This window comes from Macaca thibetana, chromosome 11 (assembly GCF_024542745.1).
Source record: "Macaca thibetana thibetana isolate TM-01 chromosome 11, ASM2454274v1, whole genome shotgun sequence".
NCBI lineage: Eukaryota > Metazoa > Chordata > Mammalia > Primates > Cercopithecidae > Macaca > Macaca thibetana.
The window spans coordinates 7,538,952-7,559,531 of record NC_065588.1 but is presented as its reverse complement, the minus strand read 5'-3'; the positions used below and the strand labels follow the sequence as shown (position 1 = coordinate 7,559,531).

The 20,580-nt window shown below is 37.1% G+C and overlaps 1 protein-coding gene across 2 annotated transcripts in view; it reads left to right on the top strand.

The window, feature by feature from the left end:
- CD163L1 (CD163 molecule like 1) overlaps positions 1-20,580 on the top strand; it is an 82,304-nt gene that overhangs the window by 50,296 nt on the left and 11,428 nt on the right. For both annotated transcript variants that reach the window (XM_050749516.1, XM_050749515.1), the window contains 10 exons: positions 6,782-7,102; positions 10,062-10,376; positions 10,480-10,794; positions 11,153-11,245; positions 11,320-11,634; positions 12,426-12,746; positions 16,442-16,750; positions 17,142-17,174; positions 17,916-18,026; positions 18,785-18,880. In XM_050749516.1, the coding sequence (XP_050605473.1) occupies positions 6,782-7,102; positions 10,062-10,376; positions 10,480-10,794; positions 11,153-11,245; positions 11,320-11,634; positions 12,426-12,746; positions 16,442-16,750; positions 17,142-17,174; positions 17,916-18,026; positions 18,785-18,880 (2,229 nt within the window). The remainder of the gene's footprint in view (positions 1-6,781; positions 7,103-10,061; positions 10,377-10,479; positions 10,795-11,152; positions 11,246-11,319; positions 11,635-12,425; positions 12,747-16,441; positions 16,751-17,141; positions 17,175-17,915; positions 18,027-18,784; positions 18,881-20,580) is intronic.

The following is a 20,580-nucleotide window of genomic DNA, read 5'->3' as shown; positions in this document are numbered from 1 at the left end:
AATTGTTATAGCCTCTTAATAAATTGATCAATTTATCTGTATATGATGATTATCTTTGTTGGTTTTTTTTACAGTTTTTAACTTAAAGTTCACTTTATCTGATGTAAGTATAGCTATTTCTACTTTTCTACTTGCTTTTGGTTTTCATTTCCATGGAATATCTTTGTCCATTTCTTCACTTTCAGTCTATGTCTATTTTCACAGTTGAAGTCATTTTCTTCTAGGCCACATATATTTGGGTCATTTTTTTTTTTTATCCGTTCAGCCAATCTATATCTTTTAAGTGGACAGTTTAATTAATTTACATTCAAGGTTATTGTTGATAGGTATAAGGACTTATTTCTGTCATTTTATTCATTGTTTTTTGTTGTTTTATATATCCTTTATTTTCTTCTCTCTTATTTATTATTGCTGTTTTGTGGTTTTCTATGGTGGTAACACTTGGATCCTTTTTTTCTCATTTGTCTGCTTAGTGAGTTTTATACTCTCATATGGTTTCATGATGATATACACTTCCAGATATAGATTTCCATAAGTGTTTCTTGTAGGACCAATCTAGTGGTGATGAATTTCCTCGTGTTTTGCTTATCTGGGAAAGACCTTATATCTCCTTCACTTTGGAACGATAGCTTTGCTGGGTATTGTATTTTAGGCTGGCATTTTTTTCTTTTAGCACTTTGAATACACAATACCTTTCTTTCCTGGCCTGTAAGATTTCTGCTGGGAAATCCCCTATTCATCTGATCTGGGTTTCCTTGCACATGAGTGGCCGTTTTTTTCCTGTTGTGTTTAACACTTTTTTATCTTGGGCTTGTCACAGTTTGACTATAATGTGCTTTGGAGAATACATTTTGTGGGAGGAGGTGTAGCTATTTGGACATCTTTCAACTTCTTATATCTGGATATCTAAGTATCTTTTAAAACTTTGAAAGTTTCAGCTATTATTTTATTAAATAAGTTTTCTATGCCATTATCCATCTCTTCTCCTTCTTTTGGGTATTTGGGAATACCCAAAATCCAAATATTTGGTCACCTTATGGAGTCCCATGTGTTGCAAAGGTTTTTTAATTAAAAAAAAAATTCTTTCTTTTTCTTTTACTAGGTTATTTCAAAGACTTATCTTCAAGTTCTGCAATTCTTTCTTCTGCTTTATTTGATTGTATTTTTTATGTTTTTCATTGAATTATTTAGTTCCATGGTTTCTGTTTCTTTTTTATGATTTCTATCTCTTTGTTGAATTTCTCATTAATATCTTAAATTGTTTTTCTAATTTATTTGTATTATTTATCTGTGTTTTTTTGTGTGTGTGTTTCACTGAAATTCTTTAATATCATTAGTTAAAATTATTTTCAGGCAGTTTATCAATTTTATTTTTGCTGAAATGTGTTGCTGGAGAAATTATTGTGTTCCTTTGAAGGTGTCATGTTTCCTTGCCTTTTTATGTTTCTTGTGTCCTGACATTGATATCCTGACATTGATATCTAGGCTAGGGTGGAGTGGCACAATCTCAGCTCACTGCAGCCTCGACCTCCAGGGCTCAAGCAATCCTGTCACCTCAGTCCCCCAAGTAGCTGGGACCACAGGCATGCACCATCATACCCAGCCAATTTTTGTAGTTTTTTGTAGAGATGGGGTTTCACTGTGTTGATATCATTGATATCTGTGCATCTGGTATAACAATCATTGCTTTCGAATTTTGGGGTTGGCTTTCATGGAGGAAAACTTTTTGTTATAGATATATCTATAGTGTTGGTTGAGTAGGACAGTTTATCTTTGATCCTGGGTACATGCTCTAGTGTAATCTCCATGATTTCTTCAGTGGTAATCAGTGTCAAGAGTGTCTGGGATTTCCTCTTTGGCTTAGACTATATTTATTAGTTAAGGCTGTTGTGAAGCTTTGCTAAGAATAAGGATATCAGACAAGCCAGTCCTTGGGTCTCAGTGGTGGTGGTAGCAGGCTGAGCATGCCTGTCCATGGGACCCTAGGTGTCACATGCAAGCACCAATGTGAGCTGATCTAGGTGGGTCAATTCTTGGGCTTCCAGGTGGCTTGCTTGTCTACCAGCAGTGGCAGCATTGGGTTAGGCAGGTGGGAAAGTTCTCAGGCCCCTAGGTAACATGCACGGTGTCCCCAACGGCAGTAGTGGTGGCAGGCCAACTCTCAGGTTCCAAGCTGGTATACACTGGTGCTAGCAGTGCTGGGCAGGCAATTCTCCAAGCCCCCAGGTGGCACATGTAGGTGGGTGCTGGAGGCGGTGGTGGCACCCAGCAGTGCAGGTCTGTCCTCAAGGCTACTGATGTTGCACACAGGGTCAGGATATGATGAGTGGAATGGGGCAATTTACAGGCCATTGAGTGGCATGCTTAGGTGGTAGCAGGTGGGGCAAGCCTCCATGTAGGTCCTTGTATGGCATCCTGGCAAGCCATTTTCAGGCTCACTGAAGGCTCATGCAAGTGCACAGTGTCCCTGCTGCTGTGAGGAAGTGAGGCTGCTATCAGTGATAGTGACCCCAGGCAGGTGGCTCTCAGGCTCTGGGGAGACATGCTTCAGCTCTCTTCATCATGGGGGAACTCCTCTGTGAACTACCCATTTCCCAGTGTGTGAGACACTGTGCATAATAGATGGCCGGGACCTAGATACACTGCCAGTCCAGCCAGCATGGCACCACTGCAGCCCTCCGGATGGACGAAGGAGGATATCAGTGGGGTTCTAGACTTGCAAAGATGTAGGCCCAGGACAGGATGCAATCTTGTGGGAGCTGGACTCTCAAAATGGTGCCATGCTGCAGTTACTTGGTTCTTGGGATTTGGGATTGGGATGTAGGACTCAGCATAAACTTCCCCTCTGGAACAATGCTATTGTGCAAACTCTAGGCAGCTCCCTATATTAGTCTGAGAACCCACAGAAGCTGAGGGGCTCTCCCATGGCTAGGATTGCAAGGGCCCACAGTGGGAATGTGGACTGCTAGGAATCTCTTGTTTATTCTTTTTCTACAGTGGGGATCCTTACCAGGCTTCCAGTCAATCCTAACCAGACAATTGCTTCACTTCTTTCTCTCTCTGTGCCTCAGAAGGATCTGTTCCCTATCACTTCCCTGCTGAATTCCAGTGTTCTATCTTAGACACTATTCGTTGTGAAATTATCTACTTGCTGTTTTGATCGTTTTTGGTGGTGAGTGTTGGGTGCCTCTAGCAACCATCTTGAAGCCTCTCGCTTGAGCTCTTCTCTTTTAAGGGAAAGTTCTTCTCTCCATAGTCATGAGTATCAGTGTGTCTTTCAATAAGACAGTTGAGGGTTCCTGAACACAGGACCCAACTCCAGTCCGTAGAAACTACCCACACCTTTCTTCTCTGTGCTTATATCTGTTACTGTAAACTACAGACTTTCTTATTGGTAATAATTGTTTTATATATTGAGAATTATATATATCTCTGTGTGTATATATATATTTAAAACAATTATCTATAACAATTATATATAAACAATTCTATATAAAACCATTATATATAAAATATATAATTGTGTATATAAAATATATAATTGTGTATATAAAATATATACTTATGTATATAAAACAATTATATATAAATATATTTTTTTAATTCAGAAAAAACTAAAAGTCAATGTGATGTCATCTTTTTATGATGAATCACCTACAACACCTGTTTTTCCATCTAAGACTCTCTCTCAGAGTGGACATATGTTGCTACAAAGCAGTGAAATATGTTTTTCCCCATATTTAGTGTAGTTCATTTAGGGAAGAAAGTTCATCTGTTTCTAGACACCCTTTCATGGAATCTCAATTTCGATAGAGATTCCTACAAGATATATATGTTTATTCTTCCCACCCTCCCCGCCACCACACACAAAATTAGAGCTCTCTAAACATCAGTACCTACAATAAGTCCCATTTTAAAAAATTTCTTTTTACTTTTATGGTAAAGTTGCTAAGACTGATCTGCCACCCTCACACGATTATTGTTTTGAAACTCCTGCCAATTACAAACAGAAACTCATGTTTCACAAACCCTGTCACTGAGCTCCAGAGACACAGAGTAACGAATAGGCTTAAAATGGAAATACATTGCAACTCTATTTTTCTGCTGAATGAGAGTTTTATTTAGAGAATCATCTCATGTCTACACAAGATTATATCAAAAGAACCAATGCAGTAAAATTTCATTCAGCTGTTTTATAAGGCAGGAAGTGGGGTGAAGTGGCAGGAAAGGACAGACATTCCAGGTCCTCTAGACCATGTTCATTATATTTTTCTTCTTCTCAAGGCCAATAGGAAGTAACTTGGTCAGGTTTGAGCTGGTCAGACAAAGTCAGAGTTGATTTTCTGACATGTCAGATCTGTCAACATTAGGAAGTCAATAAATGTATTAAGATAATGTAGTATATAAAGTAGAAAAATAGTTTGATATCACATAGGCATTTAATAATATGAATTTTTATTTTTAACTAAAACAATAGAAAACAAGCTGATACCATTTATAGTTTTTAATTAGATAAAGAAGTATTACACTCTTGTATAATTAGATATATTCTCAAATTAGCAGGCAATATTATTTTTGTTTCACAGACTATGCCACAGCACGCTCAAAGCTACCAAACTGTCCTAAAAAGATAAAGTAACCTTTCTAGAATTAGATTCATTTCATTTTACATCAATACTGCTAAAAATTTCCTTCAAGAGCTGACTCTTTCAATTTGGCTCAGAATTACTTTCTGATTTAATTCTTTTTTTTCCTCCTTTTAAAAAAGTTTTTTATTTCCATAAGTTTTTGGGAGAAACAGGTGGTAATTGGTTACATGAGTAAGTTCTTCAGTTTTGATTTGTGAGATTTTGATGCACCCATCACCCAAGCAGTATACGCTGAACCCAATTTGTAGTCTTTTATTCCTCAACCCCTCCTACCCTTTCCCCTGAGTCCTCAAAGTCCATTGTATTATTATTATGTCTTTGCATCCTCGTAACTTAGCCCCCACTTATGAGTGAGAACATACAATGTTTGGTTTTCCATTCCTGAGTTACTTCGCTTAGAATAATAGTCTTCAATTCCATCCATGTTGCTGTGAATGCCATTAATTCATTCTTCTTTATGGCTAAGTAGTATTCCATCATATATATATGTGTATATATATGTGTGTGTATATATATGTGTATATATGTGTGTATATATGTGTGTGTATATAACACACACACACACACACACACACCAGTTTCTTTATCCACTTGTTGACTGATGGGCATTTGGGCTGGTTCATTATTTTTGCAATTGTGATTTGTGCTGCTATAAACAGGCGTTTGCAAGTATCTTTTTCAGATAATGACTTATTTTCCTCTGGGTAGATACCTAGTAGTAGGATTGCTGGATCAAATGGTAGCTCTGCTTTTAGTTCTTTAAAGAATCTTCACTCTGTTTTTCATAGTGGTTGTACTAGTTTACATTCCCACCAGCAGTGCAGAAGTGTTCCCTTTCCACTGCATCCATGCAAACATCTATGATTTTTTGATTTTTTGATTATGGCCATTCTTACAGGAGTAAGGTGGTGTTGCATTGTAGTTTTGATTTGCATTTTCCTGATCATTAGTGATGCTGAGCATTTTTCATTAAAAAAAAAAAAAAAAAAAAACTCACCTACTCCTCTTCTCACATACAGTGAATTTCATGTTTTCTTTTCCTGAGCTCCAATTTCTTTTTAGAATTACTTCATTTGGCATTACTAATAGGCAAGTTTCTCCATTTTTCTGGATTTGGTAATATCACAACCCTATGTAGTTTTTCCTTGACTTTTTTTTTTATTATTATACTTTAAGTTCTAGCGTATATGTACACAACATGCAGGTTTGTTACATATGTATACATGTGCCATGTTGGTGTGCTGCACCCATTAACTCGTCATTTACATTAGATATTTCTCCTAATGCTATCCCTCCCCCGTTCCCCACCTCACGACAGGCCCTGGTGTGTGATGTTCCCCACTCTGTGCCCAAGTGTTCTCATTGTTCAATTCCCACCTATGAGTGAGAACATGCGGTGTTTGGTTTTCTGTCCTTGTGATAGTTTGCTCAGAATGATGGTTTCCAGCTTCATCCATGTCCCTGCAAAGGACGTGAACTCATCCTTTTTTATGGCTGCATAGCATTCCATGGTGTATATGTGTCACATTTTCTTTATCCAGTCTATCACTGAGGGACATTTGGGTTGGTTCCAAGTCTTTACTATTGTGAATAGTGCCATGATAAACATACGTGTGCATGTGTCTTTATAGCAGCATGATTTATAATCCTTTAGGTATATACCCAGTAATGGGATGGCTGGGTAAAATGGTATTTCTAGTTCTAGATCCTTGAGGAATCGCCTTTTCATTAAATTATTTCACCACTTCCTAACATTCTCTTCGGTATCTAACATGTAATATGTAATTCTTCAAATACTCAGGCAAGAATTAGGGCCATTGAGTAACATTATTTTTTATCCTGTCTCTGATAAGATGTTGTAAGCGAAATTATATCCTTGCTTTATAAGCCAGAAATGTTCATGGATTTGAAACATACCTTGGTGTACTTTTGTTATTTTATTTTTTATCCAATAAAAAGGAAAATTAAGTTTGAAGGAAAGTACAAAATAAAATTAAACACTGGTGAAGCCAGGACCTGAACAATCTCTCAACTTTTGGCCACTGGTCTATGTTAGTGTATGTGAATGGATAAGAATCTTTAATGTCTCACACAGAGTGCTTCTCTAAAATCATTGTGGTATTTGGTTTCAGATGCATCAGATATGGAGCTGAGGCTTGTGGGTGGAAGCAGCAGATGTGCTGGAAGAGTTGAGGTGAAAGTCCAGGGTGCCTCGGGAATTCTGTGTGCTAACAGCTGGGGAATAAACATTGCTGAAGTTGTTTGCAGGCAACTTGAATGTGGGTCTCCAATCTTGGTCTACAGAGAGCCTCATTTCACAGAAAGAACATTACACATCTTTATATCTAATTCTGGCTGCACTGGAAGGGAAGCGTCTCTCTGGGATTGTATACGATGGGAGTGGAAACAGACTGCATGTCGTTTAAATATGGAAGCAAGTGTGATCTGCTCAGGTAATTTCTGGACAAAGATAAACACACTTATTCAATTATTTATTTTTTGCACTTATTTAATACATGTTTATGAAGTGGCTACTTAACAGTATTAGGTCAAAAGTAAATGAACTAGATAAAAGTAATCCTACCCTCTTATCTAGAAGACAGGCATATAATAAAAATATATAATAAAATAATTGTTTATTTAAAATTGTGTGAAGTAGAAGCACAAGATGAAATGAGAAGGCATAATTAGAAGATATTACCTATTTGCAGAGTTGGAGAATACTTCTGTGAAGTGATAGTTAAGGAAAGATGCGAAGGACAGGTATCATTTAATCATATGAAGAAGTGTTGGGAAAATTAATTTAAACAGCAGTATTTTATTCGAGTACCACACTTGGGAATAAGCTTGTGTTATTCCAGGAACTAAAAGATGGTTGAAAGAAGAGGTATTAGATCCAAGTGAACAAGGGTGAAAAGTTATAATAAAGTCTTGATATGTAGGGAAGGGAAAGGTTATTTATGGAATAGGAATTCTGGACTTTATTCTAAAGTGAATGATAAACCATTGAAGGTTGTAAGCATGATACGATTTGCATTTCAAAGACAGCACTCTGGCTGCAGTGTGGTGTGTGTGTGTGTCTGTGTGTGTATTGGAGAGAGGAGGCTATTGGATGCTGGGAGTCACGTTGACTAATTCTAGGGAAGATGTGGAATTCTGATTAGGATGCTCACTGTAGAGCTGCTGAAAAGCTTCCAAATTTCAGAAATATTTAGTAGCTGAAACCAGTAGAACTTAATACACTGAATGTGGGAATAAAGATAAAGGTTTCTAGACTAAGCAGATGGGTGCACTGCAGTTTCATTGTCTGGAAAGATAATCTTGGAAGAGGAGCAGGTTAGAGAGAGTGGGATGATGAGTCCAATTTTGTATGTGTGAAATATGAGGCAATAGTAAAGCAGTCATCAAATGAAGAGGGTTGGAGGAAATATGATATAAAATTTAGGTGATCAGAAGACTTCTATTGAATGGAGATGTAACTATTAGAGTCCTAGATATGTGGATGGAAACTAAATCTAGGAATAAAATGTAAATTGAGAATGTTTAAAGCCTAGATGAAAGAAAGAGGAGCTCTTAGGTCTGAGGAACAATAATATTTAATAGTTTATTGACATAAAAGAAGTTGGAAAAGCATACTGAGGAATAGTGGTTGCAGAATGTCACATCACTAAAGCCAAGGGAAGAAGATGTTTCAAAAAGATGGGGACATGGATTAAAAAAAAAAAAACCCTAAGAAGCCAATATAGATGAAACTGAACAATTTCCACTAAACTTAGCAACAGAGAAGTCATGAATAAATTTAATAAAAGTAGTTTTGTCACATTAGAAAAAGGAGATCATTTCAAGTTGAGAAGGAAATGGGAGGTAAAAATGTTGGAATAATAGGCATAGATTATTTCCAAAAAGTTGAAATTTTAAGGGGAAGAAATAGATAAGGTGATGACTAAAAAGGAATATAATCTCCAGGGGAGTTACTCAATTTTTTTTATTGATAGGAGATTCTAGAGTAGTGCTGTTCAAAAGAGCATCACTTTCTGCGATGAAGTAAAATATATGCTATTAGCTGATGTTAGAAGCTATGGGAAAAAAATAGAACTAGAAAATAGAATCCAGAGTGTTTATGGGACAGAATGAAATTCCAAATAAAATGATTGGGGTAGGCCTTACTTAAAAGGTGAAACATAGACAAAGACTTGAAGGTCATGAGAGAGTCAGTTATATGCATATATGCAGAAGGAAAATACAAATAGAGATACAGCCAGTTGAAAAGCCTTGGGGTAGGATTATGCCTGATATGTTTGAAGAAGAGAAAGAAATCCAGTGCAGCTGAAGAGCAGTAAGTAAAGCATCAGAACATGGCACCAAAAGAAGTAAATGAGCAGGGGAAGGTCACTGAGGGACAAGTAGATCTTTGTAGGAGTTTAAGTTTTTACTCTGAGTAAAATATGGAGTCATGGGAGGATTGGGGGCAGAATACTGATTTAACCTGATACATCATTTTAAATGACCTCTCTGGGTTTTTATTTTTTTAAAAGATGAACTATAGAGGAATAATTACAGAAACAGGGAATCTGTAGGAATCTAATACAGTAACTCAGGCAAGTAATGATGGTGGCTCAATCCAGGCACTAGGATTGAAGGGGTGAGAAGTTTTGGGATTGTGGACATACTTTGAAAATACAGAAAACAAAACTTTCTGAAAGGCGAGATAAATTATGCAACAGAAGTCAAGAATTATTTCAAAATATTTGAATGTCTGGAATGGTAGAGTTCTATCAATAGGAATATGGAAGTCTGCAGCCTTGGATAGAAGTTTGAAAAGACTCCAAAGAATTCACATTGAGATGTCTATAAGAAATCCAAGTGGAAATGCTAAGTAGAAATTGGATAAATGAGTCAGGAGTTTGGAAAAATGGCTGGGTTGGAGACAGATAATTTACATTACTAATATAAGTAGTTTTGCTGCAAAGAATAGAGTCAGAATAATAGGCAGTATTTTTTTGTTGTTTATAAATTACTCATTTAGATGGATTACTGGGATCTAACCAGTAGGTAGAAGTCTTTCTATTCTTACATTACACCATCTTCTTAAGATGACTACAAATCTTCATATATGTTGTTTAATGCTGAGGTTACTTAGTAGTTTTTAATGTAAACAAATTGTGCAATTCATTTCCTTCTGAGGAGCTCTAAATCTAGGATTGGTGGGTCACCAAGACATAGAAAATAGATATGTAATCCAGATCTATGAATTTAAGTCTGTACTGCTAATCTCATCCTCTGAGCCACTACAAATGGGATATTCTAAAGATGAATGGAAAAAAAATTGCTCTGGGGTTAGAGGTGGAGATTGGAGACAGGGATAGATATTGGAAAACCCTAAAAACTAACTTTTGAAATACTATTTTGTAGCCCACAGGCAGCCCAGGCTGGTTGGAGCTGATATGCCCTGCTCTGGACGTGTTGAAGTGAAACGTGCAGACACATGGGGCTCTGTCTGTGATTCTGATTTCTCTCTTCATGCTGCCAATGTGCTGTGCAGAGAATTAAATTGTGGAGATGCCGTATCTCTTTCTGTGGGAGATCACTTTGGAAAAGGGAGTGGTCTAACTTGGGCCAAAAAGATCCAGTGTGAAGGGAGTGAAACTCACCTTGCATTATGCCCCACGGTTCAACATCCGGAAGACACTTGTATCCACAGCAGAGAAGTTGGAGTTGTCTGTTCCCGTGAGATTTTTAAATAATCTTAATTGGTGGGGCTAGAGATGGGGAGTATGAGGCTGGAGCGGATAAGTCATGATGTCTCTTCTATGGCCTTGTCTCCTCCCAGGATATACAGATGTCCGACTGGTGAATGGCAAATCCCAGTGTGACGGGCAAGTGGAGATCAAGGTGCTTGGACAATGGGGCTTACTGTGTGACACCCACTGGTACCCAGAAGATGCCCATGTTCTATGTAGACAGCTCAGCTGTGGGGCTGCTGTCTCAACCACAGGAGGAAAATATATTGGAGAAAGAACTGGTCGTGTGTGGGGACACAGGTTTCATTGCTTAGGGAATGAGTCACTTCTGGATAACTGTCAAATGACAGTTCTTGGAGCACCTCCCTGTATCCATGGAAATACTGTCTCTGTGATCTGCACAGGTAAGAGAACAATGCTTATGGTTAACTACTGTCAATATAACCCAGAGATGGTAGAGGGAGTGTGGGATTAAAGGAAAGAGGGGTAAGAAAATGGGGGCACAGGTGGAGAGAGGATAGGCATGACAGTCAAAGAGTAACATGTAAGAAATAATGATAACTAGGGCCATTCCTAGGGTGAAGTTAACAACTCTGTGTTTGGGATTTACAAGTAGACATCATTAATACAAATGATTTCAATAGACGACAGGGTTTGAGAAGTCCTTACCACAACTGCTGATTCCATGTTATCACAGAACTCTTCAACCTTTTCCATGTATTTTGGTCTTACTTTTGCCCCATTTCCTACACCCTCCACCAGGAAGCCTGACAGGGCCACTGTTGCCATGCGTTGCAAATTTATCTGACCCGTATTTGTCTGCAGTTCCAGAGGGCCGTGCTTTCATCTGCTTAGGTAAGCAGAATCAGTTTTAGGAAACACTGCGACCCTAAAGAATGTGACCTATTAACTGGACTTTCTCCTCTAAGAGGACAAACGGCTCCGCCTGGTGAACGGGGACGGCCGCTGTGCCGGGAGAGTAGAGATCTATCACAACGGCATGTGGGGCACCATCTGTGATGACGGCTGGGACCTGAGCGATGCCCACGTGGTGTGTCGAAAGCTGGGCTGTGGAGTGGCCCTCAATGCCACGGTCTCTGCTCACTTTGGGGCTGGGTCAGGGCCCATCTGGCTGGATGACCTGAACTGCATAGGAACGGAGTCCCACTTGTGGCAGTGCCCTTCCCGGGGCTGGGGGCAGCACGACTGCAGGCACAAGGAGGACGCAGGGGTCATCTGCTCAGGTCTGTGCTACTACCTTTGCACCCTCCTCTACACATACGTGCACACACTTGCACACACACAATTGTAAAGTATAGTGAAAAGTGTATGGCCTAGGAATAAAAAAAAAAGGCACTTGATTTTAATCCTAGTCTTATACTGATTTCTTAATACCCTTGTCATATTACACTTGTCTGGGTATCATTCATAACTGAGAAAAATAAGATTGGTCTTACTGTCAGAGCAGGTTAGACCCCAAGAAAGGGACCTTACGTTACATCCACCGTGGCTCTGAGAACACACTGTCAACCGTGTCCAATCTGCCTTTTTTTGTTGTTCTGTTTTGTTTTGTTTTAGGCTTTTAGTAGCCTGAAGCCATGGTTATTAGTTTCTGTCTCTAGTGGTAAGCGGAAAAGAGGGATGAGGAAGGGGCTTTACCAGCCTGACCAGAAACAGAAACTAAGAACCCATAACTGTATTCTCTCCCTTGGACATCCCTGCAAATGGGATTAACCTCCTGATTATTTCCTGAATTGAATTTATGTTCGAGAGTAGAATGTAGAAGGTTGCATTTTAACTTAAGTTGATACAAATTTAAAGCTCAAATACTATATTAGGGAAACCCACGCTAATCGTGAAATCACACAAGACCTTTAGTTTCCATCAGATTTATGCTGTTAATATGTCAGAGTGATTTATGAAATTGTATCGTGAGCCCTAATATATTATTTCCAAGGGAAAAATGGATTCCTTGGGGAGGAATATTCCAACTCCAAAGGAAATATTTAACACTAAGTTTTGTATTTCTCTGTAGAATTCACAGCGTTGAGGCTCTACAGTGAAACTGAAGTGGAGAGCTGTGCTGGGAGATTGGAAGTCTTCTATAATGGGACCTGGGGCAGCGTTGGCAGGAGGAACATCACCACAGCCATAGCAGGGATTGTGTGCAAGCAGCTGGGCTGTGGGGAGAATGGAGTTGTCAGCCTCGCCCCTTTGTCTAAGATAGGCTCTGGTTTCATGTGGGTAGATGACATTCAGTGTTCTAAAACGCATATCTCCATATGGCAGTGCCTATCTGCCCCATGGGAGCGAAGAATCTCCAGCCCAGCAGAAGAGACCTGGATCACATGTGAAGGTGGGTATCTTTCTAAACACTGGCTGTCACTGAAGCCCTGTGAAATATAACTTAGCACAAATAGCAAATCTTTCCATTCAGGAGCACATGACAGACTCACTGAAAAGTGCATGACAATAAATCCTGATTTATCACATCTATTCTATATTGAAATTTTATTATTTTGGTTTAGTATTTTACAGGGTATTTAAAAATGTATATTGTCTCTTTTGATTCCTTTAAGCTCCTTGTGAGAAGCTGGATGAAAGCACATAAAGGGATAACAACTCATAAAAAATTATAGTGTTTTAAAAAATGAAAATATTATATATATACTTTGTCCTAGAAATTCTAGAAAGCCCAGAACTTTTGAGGAAACGTGAATTAATTAGGGAGATTAAACAGCTCTATTTTTTCCTGCAGAACATTTTACTATGGGAAGTTAGTTGATTATTTATATGAAAATTGTCTTATTTGATTAAAATTTAATATGTTTATTGTAGAGATTTTAGAAATTGTACAATTATAAACAATAAAATGCATTCCACGTTTAATCTGATTATCAAAAATAACCATTACTAATATTCAGAAACATTAACTATTAGACTTCCTTTTGTACCAAAACTTGAAGTTATGATTGTGTGTATGAAATATAGATATGTGTATATGAAATATAGATACTGTATATGTGTATATGTATATATAGTATGATATATATGCGTGTAATATATAGCATTGCACTATATTTAGGATTTCTGTATCCTACTTTTATATGTAAAAGTATACTGTAAATATATTCTAATTTCAATTAATAGCTTTCAAATGGCATGTAATATTTTATCATGTAAACATAAATAACCATGCGATTATTGGTGTTAAGGCTATTTCTCAGTGTCAAACTAGTATAAATAATGCCATTATAAGCATCTTTATTCATTTTCAGTGAATCTCTGATTATATCTGAAGGTTATATTTCTAGTCCCATAATGAGTGGGTAAAATGAGTGAACATTTTTATGATTCTTTATACGTACTAGCTAATTACTCCAGCAGAAAACCTATGCATTAGTTTTCATTCTTATCACCAGTATATGAGAGCATTGATTTTATTTCACCCTTCCCATCAATGTTACACACAGAGAGAAACATATACACAGACATACACATAACTTCCCAAATTAAAATTTCACCTAAATCAACATAATTTGCATGGGCTTGGTTAGTAGTGGATATGGACATTATTTATGAGTATTGTCCATTTGTGGTTCATACTTTTAAGCATTTTGCTTCTTTTTACTATTGTAATTTTGTCACAAAATATCATTCCCCCAAAAATTGAAAAAAAAACAGAAATCTTGAAAAAAAACACAAATATCACCTATAGTACCATGATCAGTTGATGATATGTAGCTGATGTTACACTCTTGAGTATCATATATGTGTATATAATTATATATATTCGTATATTTTATTGCAAAAAAGTTATACTATGCATTTTTGTGCTGCCTGCTCTTTTGATATAGCAGTATTTTCTCAAGTTAAAGTATATATTTTTTTACCATATGATACACTGTAATCTGACACACCAAATCCCTGTCATTGGACATGTAAAAAATTCAAGTTATTTTTCCATTTTAAGTAACATCACATTAAATATCTTTAAATATAGAGAAAATTATTTTAAGCATATTTCTCAATATTTTCTTCCCAAAATCTATTTTCCTATTTGATCAATTATATTACCAATAATAAATTAAATTAAATCCAATAATAAATTTTGGATTTCAACTATCTTAAGTTTTAATTTATCAATATTGTATGTTAAAATTTTACATCTATGTGTATATGAATGATACTATGCAATAGATCTTCTTCAGTGCTCTTTTTATATTTGTTGATATTAGCATTGGAGATTTGTTGAAATATAAAATTGACTAGGATGAATTCTGCCAGCTTTTATGATCTTTAATAGTATATGGAATAAAATCATTGTGTTTCAATATTTGAAAGAGAATAACTACAGCTATTTTGGATAGTAATTTGTTAATACTTAAAAAGAATGTCCAGGACTATTGGCTTATTCTCATTTTCTTGAGTCAATTTTGTGAAAGGATGAAAGAATGCATTAGTCAGTTCTCATGCTGCTAATAAAGAAACATCAGAAACCAGGTAATTTATAAAGGAAAGAGGCTTAATGGACTCACAGTTCCACATGGCTGGGGAGGCCTCACAATCATGGCTGAAGGCAAAGGAGGAGCAAAGTCACGTTTTACATGGTATCAGGCAAAAGAGCATGTGCAGGGGAACTCCCCTGTATAAAACCATCAGATCTTGTGAGACTTATTCACTATCACAAGAACAGCACAGGAAAGACCCATCCCTATGATTCAATTACCTCCTACCAGGTCCCCCCAACAGCACGTGGGAATTATGGGAGCTACAGTTCGAGATTTGGGTGGGGATACAGGCAAACCATAGCAAAGAAGTAGGATTAAAAACGATACTCTGAATTTATTATTATATAGGCCATTCAATGATTTATTATTATATAGGCCATTCAATGGTAGGAGGTAGAAACTAGTCTAAAAGTATTTATTAATGAGCAGGAGATTTACAAAAATGAAGAGAAAAAATTAACACTTTCAAGATGTTTGGCTATGCGAGAGAGAAAAGAGTTAACCTGGTAACTGAAGAGGGACTCTTATGACAATGAGAAAGGAAAATTTTTAAAGGGTACATGTGAAAGTTATCAGGTTTGGGGACTTGGGGATGACTTATCAGACCTGGGGATGAGATATTTAGATCAAAAACACCCTTTTGAATAGAAGCCAAATTACCTAAAAGTTAATTAACTACTGAAACTGTAACTTTTCCTATATTATTACGGGAACTAAGATCCAATAGAGAAATCCCAAGATTCTCTTTTGGTCTTCATGTGGTTAGTGGGCAGAGGTAAGGCTGAGGCTTAGAATATGAAAGAAAGTGTAACAAAATAATAAAGAATGAGAAATAAAAATGATAAGATCATTCTAAAATATCGAGGATTCTGCCAACTTTTTTGGCAGCAAGTTTAAAATGACCCCAGTTATAATTATCTGCAGTGAAACTCAGTATTTCAGGAACCAGCTTAAAGGAGGTGGAGAGTTAGGCTTATCCTGCATTTGCACACAGCCATGTAATGAGAGGTCACTAGTGCCAAGGCATTGTTCATTTGGGAAAGAGAGTGTTTGTAGTTATGATCTTAGTATACATACTTACAGGGAGCGAAGTGAAGGCAAGAAAGGACTGATAATTGGAAGACATAGAAGAAGCAATGGTCTATGGATCAGACTTGAGCCAAACGAACATTAGTTATATTTGGAGAAATCGTGAAAATGAGAGGGACAAGACAGGAGGTTTGTGTCAGATAGGACATTGAAATTTGGAAAATGAAATCAATATGTTTTGTTTTCAAACGCCTAGAGTAGAAAATGAATATCTGGTTTGGCCTCGCTGGAGATGCTTCACCCCTTGACTGTGATTAGGACAAACCACAGTCATGTGTAGGGGCTTATTCACTTTACAGGTTCTTGTCTAATCTATGTAACATTGAAATTCTGCCTTCCTTACCACACCCATATTCATCAAGCACATTTATTACCTTCACGTTTTTCTACCTCAGCATTCTCCCACAATCTCCTTCAGGAGTAAAGACAGCCATGTTTTGTGCCTTTGTAGATAGAATAAGAGTGCGTGGAGGAGACACCGAGTGCTCTGGGAGAGTGGAGATCTGGCACGCAGGCTCCTGGGGCACAGTGTGTGATGACTCCTGGGACCTGGCCGAGGCGGAAGTGGTATGTCAGCAGCTGGGCTGTGGCTCTGCTCTGGCTGCCCTGAAGGAGGCTTCGTTTGGCCAGGGAACTGGAACCATCTGGCTGGATGAGATGCAGTGCAAAGGAAATGAGTCATTTCTATGGGACTGTCATGCCAAACCCTGGGGACAAAGTGACTGTGGACACAAGGAAGATGCTGGCGTGAGGTGCTCTGGTAAGTGTGAAAAGGCCATGCTTAAACTGAGCCTCCCAGTAATGGTAGAGAACATTGGGAAACAGCCTTACGCAGAGAGTTGGGCTGAAGATACTAGGATTTCTTGCTGAAGAATGAAAGGCTATGTTAAACTAATGTTTTTCCACAACTAAATAAGATAATGTTCCACAGTTATCTAAAATAGCCCCCATAATTTTGAGGGAAGCAAGCTGGATTTAGCCTTAGACTAAATCCTCTTAGCAAGAGGATTCTGAGGAGTGATATTTTAAATGACAGCCAATATTCACAGACGTAAAAAGGATATTTAAATGGCATCCAATATTCACAGGAGATGTGAAAAGAAATACCCAGTTCCTTTTCATTCATTTATGTCTTTCTCTCTCTCTCTCAGGACAGTCGCTGAAATCACCGAATGCCTCCTCAGGTATAGTCTTCTGCCTATCAGTGCTGACATCAGTACCTAAGGCTATAAGGAAGATCAAGGGAGGGCAGAAACTGCTATGATACTCAAAGAAGACTCTGGATTGCAGAAAGATGAGTCTCTGGGTCGCAGCCAGTGGTATCAATAGCTCTATGATTGCTTTGCTATGCAGTCCTTCTCTCTAGAAAAATCCTTTTTACACGCAGAGAAGGATAAGACTCTCGTGGTACCCTCATAGATAGAATTATCTTTCTAGATTCTCAACTATTCTTTATGAGACTGGCAGAAACAGCTCAAGCCTCAGGAGAATCACTTAAACCCAGGAGGCAGAGGTTGCAGTGAGCCGAGGTCATGCCACTGCACTCAGCCTGGGTGACGGAGTGAGACTCCATCTCAAAAAAATAAAGAAAAAAGACACAGCTCACAGCTCAAGCTCTAGTATTTTCTGATTTCTGATGTTTTAGTAGTGAATGTAATGCAAGAGGAAAGGTTTAATTATCAAATATTTCGCATAAAATTGGAAGTAATTTAGGGCAATAGAATTATGGAAAGATTTAGATTCAGTTGTTCCTAGATCGTTTTCATCTAAAATAGCTCTCAAAAATTATGTATTGTTCATGAATATGCTGAAATGTATAGCCATTATTCTTCTCAGCAACCAGGGAACCAGTTTTTTTTACAATGTATAAACCCACAACTGATATCTACTAGTTTAATACTTATCAATGCTTAATTTCTATACAGGTCATTCTGCACTTATTTTATCTAGTATCTTTGGTCTCCTTCTCCTGGTTCTGTTTATTCTATTTCTCACGTGGTGCCAAGTTCAGAAACAAAAACATCTGTCCCTCAGAGGTGAGAGCCCCACTAGGATTGTATAAAATGTGAGTTACTTGCCACCAAGGGCACACAGGATGGGGGATTCTTGCAGAGGGGAAGAAATACACTTGCAACTTTGAGTGAGATGGATTGGAAAGTGCCAGGCCAAATGCAGAAGCAAGTGGAAGGATCAAGAATCAGCCCATCCACAATTTCCATTTACACAAATGTAATCTTTTAGAAGCTGTAGCTTGCGTTACAGATGATGAGTCAGAGAGGCAAATATCTTAGCTGATAGAAGGAAAGGAATTGTATGTTTGGGTTCAGAATCTAGATTGCAGAAATAGCCAATAGAAAATGTAGAAGCATGGTGGAGGATTAAGAACAAGAGTGTCCTGGGTTTGAACACCACTTACATAATTTACTAGCTGTGTGGCCTTTGGCTAGAAACTACCTTTCCAAAATCCAATTTCCTAATTTGTAAAGATAATAATAGTACTACTTCATTAGGTTAAGATAGTTAAATAAATTAATCATCTGTATGAAAAATGGCCATCACATAGTAAGTACTATGTAAAGAACTTAGTAATAAAAGTAGAAGAATATCAAGGGTTCAAGAAAAAGGAAGATAAATATTAAAATTGTTAAAAATTCACTAGCAGGGTAGGTGCTGAAAGGGCCAATGGATTTTAGCTCAGAGGGATTAATATGTGTCAAACCTTAGCATTAAGTGTCCTAGTATAAGGGATAGGCCAATTGAATTTGAATCCTAACCATGAAGCATCCATTCTCAGTTTCAACCAGAAGGAGGGGTTCTCTCGAGGAGAATTTATTCCAGGAGATGGAGACCTGTCTCAAGAGAGAGGACCCACATGGGACAAGAACCTCAGGTCTGTGCAACTCCAGGGGCCTCATTCCATGGAGAGGGTGGGAATATAAATACCACTGATATTTAGGAATTCCCACCGGATGGAGATGTGTCTCAGCCTCTTATACAAAATACACGAAAGGGAAACAAACGGGGAATAGATAAAATAAAATATGACTCAAAATTAAGAAAACTGGAATATACATTCCTACTTATTTCATCCTCAGTGTCATATTTAGTTCATGGCAGAGGCACCAAGCAGAGAAGACTAAAATAAAAAGTATTGTTTCTTCTAATAATAAGTCAAATACCTTGTCCACAGTTTCATTACAAACCCAATAAACAATAATTGTTTTCCAATTTCGTTACATTCTGTTTTAATATGGTGGCTAAGTTCCTTGAATCTTATCTATATTTGTACATTTATAATTATTTTTAAAATAATTTTATTATGATATGCAGTGTGGACAAAACAGTGCATAAAACTACATCTTTTTTGGAATAACTTATAATGGAATTACTGTGACAATACAATGAACACCATCTGGCAAAGTGACTTTCCAATAGCTATAACAAATTTTACTCCTCTGAGTTATAAATGAGAATGTATTTTACTGAATAATCACTGACACTAAATAGTTTCATCTTTTATAATGTTGCTACTTTAGTATTTGATAAGTGGCATCTCATTGTTATTTTAATTAACATTGTTTTTAAATTTTATTTTTGTATTGATGTACCTAGTTTCTAGGTACATGTGATAATTTAGTACATTCATATAATTTGTAAAGATCAAATTAATATAATTGCATTATCTGTCACTTCAAATATTGGTCTTTTTATTATACCAGAAACATCTGAATTATTATCTTCTAGCTATTTTGAAATAGCAATAGATTATTGTAAATTATAGTCACCTTATTGATTTATCAAACACTAGATTTTATTTCTTACAATTGTATATTTGTACTCAATCAACCTCTCTTTATCCTCCTTTTCCCCTACCCTTTCCAGCCTCTGATAACCACCAATCTACTCTCTATCTTCATGGGACATTTTTAGCTCCCACATATTAATGAGAACATGGATATTTGTCTTTCTGTGCTTGGCTTATTTCATTTAACATAATGACCTCTAGTTCCATCATGTTACTACAAATAACATGATTTCATTTTTTATGGCTAAAAATGTGTGTGTATATATACCACGTATTCTTCATCCATTCATTCATTGATGGACACTTAGGCTGATTCCATATTTTGGCTATAATAAATAGTGCTGCAATAAACATGGTGCAGCTATCACTTTGTTATATAATTTTCATTCTTTTGGATACATACCCAGAAGTGGAATTGCTGAATCATATAGTAATACTATCTTTAGTTTTTTGAGGAAAATCCATACAGTTTTCCAAAATGACTATACTAATTTATATTCCCATCAATAGTGTATGAGGGTTCTCCTTTCTTCATATCCTTGCCAGCATCCATTATTTCCTGTCTTTTTGATAAAAGCCATTCTGCCTGAGGTATGATATCTCATTGTCTTTTTGAGTTACGTTTCTCTGATTATTAGTGTTGTTGAGCATTTATTTACATATTGGCCATTTGTATGTCTTTTGAGAAATGTCTATTCAGTTCTTTCACCCATTTTAAAAATCAGATTAGTTGGTTTTTTGCTATTGAGTTGTCTGAGCTCTCTCTATATTTAGATTATTAACCC